The 7,180-nt window shown below is 35.2% G+C and overlaps 1 protein-coding gene across 1 annotated transcript; it reads left to right on the top strand.

Moving 5' to 3' along the window:
• The first annotated feature begins 554 nt into the window (after positions 1-554).
• Positions 555-5,258, top strand: LOC121979685 (myosin-14-like). Its single transcript, XM_042531672.1, has 8 exons — positions 555-605; positions 2,369-2,529; positions 2,796-2,901; positions 2,987-3,025; positions 3,114-3,197; positions 3,281-3,451; positions 5,180-5,214; positions 5,252-5,258. Exons 1-8 carry the CDS (start codon positions 570-572, stop codon positions 5,256-5,258), a joined length of 639 nt encoding a protein of 212 aa, XP_042387606.1. The 5' UTR covers positions 555-569.
• The last annotated feature ends 1,922 nt before the right edge of the window (positions 5,259-7,180 follow it).

A 7,180-nucleotide genomic window follows, 5' to 3' on the forward strand; every position in this document is an offset into this window, starting at 1 on the left:
TTTTGAAATGACCCACTAGCTAGTCTCTTGTCGATCTATTCACAACTAATCGCTTGATATGAATTGTAATATTTGATTTTATCCCTCTCATTGTGTATTTCATGATAGAATTTCAGGAAAGAGAATTTGGCTTGCTTAGGAAAAAAGTTGTCTCAACTGTGTCAATCTATAACCACATATCCCCTTACCGCCGATCATATTTTTTTCAGAATCTTAGTTGTTTCAAATAATAATCTCATTGTTGTCCTGATCATCCTTCATTTGGTTTGTTTCTTCACCAATGATTGAGTCTCACAAATTTCCTTTTCAAATATAAATATGATGTTACTACTATCCTTCAAAACTTTTATATTTTAAAATATATTTGGTTCATTATTAAGCTCATAAAAGATGAATTATTTCAAAATAAACAAATTATGTTCAGCCCTACAAAAAAATATTACTAATAGTTTCAAGAAGCCGGATATTAAGAAACACAAACTAAGCTTGTAGTGGAGCAGGAAACTTCCAAGAAGACTGCAGAAAATGCTTCTTTGGTACATGAGGCCCAAGTTATTGATATAGATTTGATGAATAAAGCCACAGCTGAAAATGAGAAACTAAAGGTGAGTTAGATCCCATAGTTGATCCCTCATAAATTCTTCATTTGCCTCTGTTTCTAAGTAAATTAACTTATATCACTTTCAAGTTGATGCTGGCTTATCTTTTCCAATCATCTCTACTGACGATACTTATTAGTAGGGCTCAGAGACTTCCCTTTACTACTGTCATGTGCCTAGTATCAGTATGAATTTGCATACCATACATGAGCATGTAAAGTATTGCTAACTTGGATAAATTTTTGTGTAGCCACACAATTCTACTCTCTGTATTTGTATTATGTAATTTGTACTATGTAAAACTAAAACAAAGAGTTATATTTGCATGTTCATATTAAGAGGATTGAGGAAAGATGTAGAACTAGCAAAGTAGAGTCAGGGAGGGAGATTGATTGGGTCAGGCAGTAATTTTTTTCCTTCAGCGGTATAAGTGAATATTACTAAGATTGTAAATAATGAAATGGATTCTGCTTCATTTGAACACTTGAATACTCAGTTAATGTTTAATGGCTAAAATCATTGTTGAAACCAGGGATGAGGAAAGCTCTGATGAATATCAAGGGTTATTTTTTTGGTTGGGTTGGGTTGACTAAAAAATATAAAAATGTGAAACAAATGGCCAGACGTAGTGGTGAGGTCATTTTTGCCAATATTGGCTTGGACCACATGAATCATGGGTATGTCAAGTTGTCCACTTTGAAAAGACACAATCTTGTAGTTTCTCAAAAGGCACCACTAGTAGTGAAAATCTCTTCAAACTTATAGCTTGAGACTCAACTTCCTGCTAATACGAGACTAAAGTCTCTTTGTCCAAATTGTAAATATTCCTCCTTAGCATTTACTTGTGCAGCAATTGTGTATACATAAATTTATCAATTATGATTTGCATTGATAAACATAAAGCGTATGTATGCTACAATAATGACTTGCCTTGTCACACCTTGCTTGGGGCAATCTACCAAGCAGTCAAGTGTTAGAGCAAACTATCTCACCCCATGTGAGTCTCGTGGCCATTGGTATGACATGAAACTCATGACGATCATGTGACAATTTCTTCAACACCTACTAAAAACATTTTATCTATGTGCTTCCAGGTAATTTTTGAAAACTAAATGTAGGCAATTCATTTTGGATTACTGAGAAGACTTTAGTTGCTGTGGTCGTTTCAGAGAAAACTTCCCCATATTTCTATTTTCCTTCAACAACTGTTTATGAAATATTTATATTTGATAATATATGTTTTTTCTTATTTTTGTGGAAGGTAAGTATTCTGTGCATAAAAAATCAAATTTATTGTATAGAAAAATAATTTAGAAAAAATGATGCCAATGTTCTTTATATGTTCTTTTCGGTTTCCAAAATTTTCTCTAGAAAAGGAAATCTGGTAAACTAGAGCTGGAAAATTTTGTAGGAAGCAAACTGCAAACACACCGTAAATAATCCAAATGGATCTTGCAGCAAGTGCATATTGATCGAGCATCAGGTTAGGTTAAAGTTACAGTTCGGACAATATTTCCATTTTGTTAACTAAGCATTTTGTTTTATCTAATGTAAAATAAAGTAGAATAGATTTGTCTGAATTTACTCTATTCCTTATTTTCTACATGAGTGTTTTATATGCCTTCCATGACAACTAGCCATTGTCCTCTTTGCTCAAGGGTTGGGTAATTGGGATTGGCATTTTGTGGGTGTTGGACCGAGGACTGATGTGATATGCTATTGTTCAGTTTTTTTTTTGTGCTTGCATAATGTTTTGGTACAAATTTCAGGCTTTGTTGAGTTCTCTAGAAACACAAATTCAAGAAACAGAGAAAAAGTTTGAAGACAAAAGTGCACTAAGTGAGGAAAGACTAAAGAAAATTCTTGAGGCAGAATCAAAGATTGCCGAGTCAGAGGCAAAATTAATTGATCTAAAAACATCAATGCGAAGGTTTCTATATTTTTATTTTTGTCTTAGTATGGCATATGATTAAATTTGAATTTAAGAATCAAGGTACAACTCTGAACTTAATTTCAATCCTTTTCATTTACCAAAAAACAAAAGGTTCGAACTTAAATTCAGAATTGTACATTAATTCTTGGATTAAGTTTGTACATTGAAAAAATAAGGTTTGAACTTAAGTTCAGAGTTGTAGATTGATTCCTAAGCACATTGTCTATTCCACAATGGATTAAGTTTGTATGTTCCTACTGCAGTCTTCAAGAAAAGTTGTCTAACATGGAATCTGAGAATCAAGTACTACGACAGCAAGCTTTAATGCTTGCATCTGCCAAAAATATACCTTCTACCACATCAAAACAAGTACTGCATTCTGAATCATCTCCACCATATCTTTGCACGTTTCTTTTTTCTGTGTTTTTCACTTACATGTTGCTATTACTTGCAGAATATGGATAATATTTCCCACCAACTTATGGATCATAAGGTCTGCAACAGACCCATGACATTATCAATCTCTCTTTTGTGACTTCTTCCATGAGTTGACTTGTGTTAATCCTGCATTGTTTTTGCAGGATCTACCAAATGCTCCTCCTCCTATTAAGCACATTGCCAAGACAGATTCAAGGCTGAGGAGATCTTATGTTGACAGACAACATGTAATGGAAATTCTTATGAAGGTTAAATTTATGTTTTCCCATTCTTTTGATAGGACATTTACCCAACTGGCTTTTTCTCTCAGGAGAATGTTGACATACTGATCAAATGTGTGGTTCAAAACATTGGTTTTGATGAAGGAAAGCCTGCAGCTGCAGTGACTATATACAAATCTCTTCTTCACTGGAAATTATTTGAAGCAGAGAAAACGAGTGTTTTTGACCGTCTTATTCAGATGATTGGTTCCGCAATTGAGGTTCTTATCTATGAAAGACAAATTTATACTTGTTTAGTTCCCCAACTACAACCTTTGCTAGTTGATCTGTTTTTCCTGTTAAGCACATGGCTTTCATCTGTTGACTACTGGAAGTTAGATTTAAGATTGTTTAGTAAACATAATTTTTTGTGGTAATTTTTTTAAATCTTATTTGTAATGCGAGAGAAAGAGTATTTTTAATTTTTAATTTTTTATTAGAGATAGCAAAACTAGAATAATAGGAGGAAAAGGAGACACGAATTGGGATATCCAAAAGAAGCTGAACAGCTGGCTGATATGTAAACTTGGGGGTTTGGGGATTGTTTTTTGGTTTTGATATTTGAAACCCCGATCTGACTGTTTTATTTAAAAATAAGTAAAATTCACATTCAACTGTGAAAATATATGATTAGGACAACAAATTGGCCTAATATGGTTTGACTCAACTTGATTTAGTCTTTGTGAAACTCAGATTTGATTTGTAAAAGAACATCTGAAGGTCTCTTTATAATCTAATCTTCTAATATATTTTTGTTTATTTCATTTCCATTTTCCCAGTGGACATTAGACATCCCAGCAGAGCCTTGATTAGATTTCCTAGTAGAACTCAATTGTTCAGGAATCAATTTTCAGCAGACCTATCAAAATTAAGGAAATTCAATTGATCTAATTTTAGTTAGCTACTTGATACTGATTTCTATGAGTCAGTCCATGAATGAGATGCATCATAAACATATTGTTGTTGGTAAATGATGAATAAATGCCATCCTATCCTTCCATATTAAATTGCTGTTTTATATAATATATATATATATATTTCTTGTATCATCCTGGACTTTGCTCCCTTTGATCGAGCAGTTTGAACTTTATGTAGGTAAAACCAATTTTTATGATTGACTTTCTTTTGACAATGTTTGGTTTAAACCACTAATAGACACTTATTTTTGTTTCCTGTGTGCAATACAGAAGTTTTTGAAACTGTGCATGGTAACTGATATTCTGTTAGTTCATACTGATTGAATGTACCCTTTTGGTGACATTTCGAAGGAATTTTAAAGAGCCAAACTAGGTTTCCAATTACTTAAATAAAACATTTTTAGTTGAATGATCCATTTTGATGGGTAAATCCTTCAAGCAAGGACATACAGTATTTTGAAGCATCTCGTGGTAGAATTTTCTGAAAACATCATTAGGAGATTTTTTTAGACCATGATTTTGAGAAAAAAAAGAAAACAGGATAGGATCTAAATAGGATGACTACTTGATTAGTTTAAGGGCATCAATTTAATCCATGCAGTCTTTTGTTATAACTCTATTTCTTGTGTTTTATCGTTAGGTAGATATTTCTTGGACAATATATTTTTCTTTCTAACTATACATTGAATGGAGACCAGAACTTAATCTAAATTTTCTGGTACTTGTTCTTTTTATGAAATTATTTTGCAGACTAGTTTTTTGTATTGGTTGGTTCTTCACTTTCTTCCACAATAGTATATATATTTTACTTGTGTGGATGTATGCTAAAATAAATTTAGATTTTCAGATACTTAATGCATGATTTTGCTAATCAGTCTGTTTCAGTATTACTGCTAAGTTCCTTTGTTTTTTGTTTTTTGTTTTGGTATCATCTGATGTTTCTTGTCAGCTACTTCTCTTTTATTTTCTAAGAATTGTTAAACTATAAGCCCCTTCCCAAAGATACTCAATCCAACTGAATATGTGACACAGGATGACCAGAGCATCGATCATCCAGCTTACTGGTTGTCAAATTCATCAACTTTGTTACATCTCTTGCAAAAGAGTCTAAAAGCTTCTGGTGCAGCTGCTTCTACACCACGAGCTATACCTCCAACGCCAACATCATTGTTTGGGCGAATGACACAAGTATGCAATTCATCAAGTCTTTCTGTTGCTATGAGAATTCTGTTGTAAATCATACATGGTTACTGAAACAATTCTTCTGAAAATGTAAAATTCATCAACTCCATTTCTTATGAAATGTGTTGCAGGGGTTTCGCTCTTCTTCAAACCTTCCTGTGGATGGACTTGCCTTTGTGCGCCAAGTAGAGGCCAAATACCCAGCGTTGCTATTCAAGCAATAGCTCTCAGCTTATGTTGAAAAAATTTTTGGGATCCTTCGTGATAGTACAAAGAAAGAGTTGAGCTCATTAATTTCACAGTGTTTACAGGTGAAATGATTTGCATTTGTTTCTATGGTTGTGCATTCTTTTAAATTTTTGGTGAGCAGAATCTCTCATTCATACTCAAAACTAAGCTCGTACCGGTGGCAAAATGCCAGAATTTACAACTTCATGCTCTTAATGTTTCCTGTTCATGATTGTAAGCTGTACACATCTTTGATTGCACAGGCACAGTTTAAAAATCATCAGACATTAGGAAAAGTACAGTTCTATTTTTATTGTTATCATATTCTAATCGCCTCTATAATTTGATTCTGCATAAATTCCTTGATTGTTTTTCTACACTGCCTATAATTGTTGCACTTGCCCTTGATTCTTCTTGAGCTTCATTACTTGACCACTATTACACATTTTCTAAAGAGGTCCAGTCAGTGTTCACTGCATATACTTTGTGTTTAGGAAAAGGTTTAAATACACTAACTTGGTCATTCTGGTGTGGCCAGCTCTGGTATACTCAGAGAAGTATAGGAATCTGTACGAATTTGTTTCTAGGAATACAATCTTTTAAATGATACTGTTAGTTCTATCAGATGCTACGAGGACATGACTTTTAATTGCACTCGGAGTGATAAACACGTTTGATGGTGTTTTAATACGTTTAGTACTCACTTTAAATTTGCTGATTGTGAATTTTTAAACTAGGTAACAAAGACAGTAAGAGCAAAGACTATGCTAAGAGGACGATCCTTTGTAAGTAACACTCAGAACAGCCCATGGCAGAATATCATTGACAATCTTAATAACCTGTTGGCAATTTTGCAAGAGAACTATGTAAGGATTCTTTTGTCATGTATAAATTGTGAATAAATATTTATTCTAGCAATTAGATTACCTTTGTCAATATTTAGGTACCTGAGATTCTTTTTCGGAAGATCTTGTTGGACTCCGTGGGTATTTTGATGTGATCAATCAAGTTAGTTAGGTCCTGCTTTGTTATTTGATCCCTGTGTCTAAGTGTGCAGGAACTTAGGAGCGCAGGAAGTCGAGCGGAAGACGCAGCTAGCGAGAAGGACGGCACGGGAAGAGAGCCGACGGGCTCAGTGCGTCCGAAGGACGAGAGAGCTGCGGAAGAGTACACCGGTGGGCGAGAAGAACATGTGCGACGTTCGAGGGACGTAAAGACGGGGCGGAAGACTGCTCGAGGAGAAGGTCGGGAATTGGGTTCGGGTGAGCCCTATTCCGGTTGGCCGTAATCACCCAAGCGAGCAGAACCAGAGCAAGTCAACCAGGAAGTTGACTTGACAAGTGTTCGGTCGACCGAACGTCTTTATCGGTCGACCGAACCTCAATCATCAGAGACCAGCTGTTGGTGACACGTCAACAACCAGCCGTTGGTGAAGTGTACGGTCAACCGAACCTTCTGATTGGTCAACCGAACCAAAGATAAACCAAAGACCTGGTCGAGCGATTTGATCGGGCCAGATCAGGTGGAGACCGTTGGCTGATCGGTCGACCGAACACTGTGATCAGTCGACCGAACACTGTGATCGGTCGACCGAACGCAGGCTCGATCCAGAGAGGCTGCATC

This window comes from Zingiber officinale, chromosome 5A (genome assembly GCF_018446385.1).
Source record: "Zingiber officinale cultivar Zhangliang chromosome 5A, Zo_v1.1, whole genome shotgun sequence".
Lineage (NCBI taxonomy): Eukaryota > Viridiplantae > Streptophyta > Magnoliopsida > Zingiberales > Zingiberaceae > Zingiber > Zingiber officinale.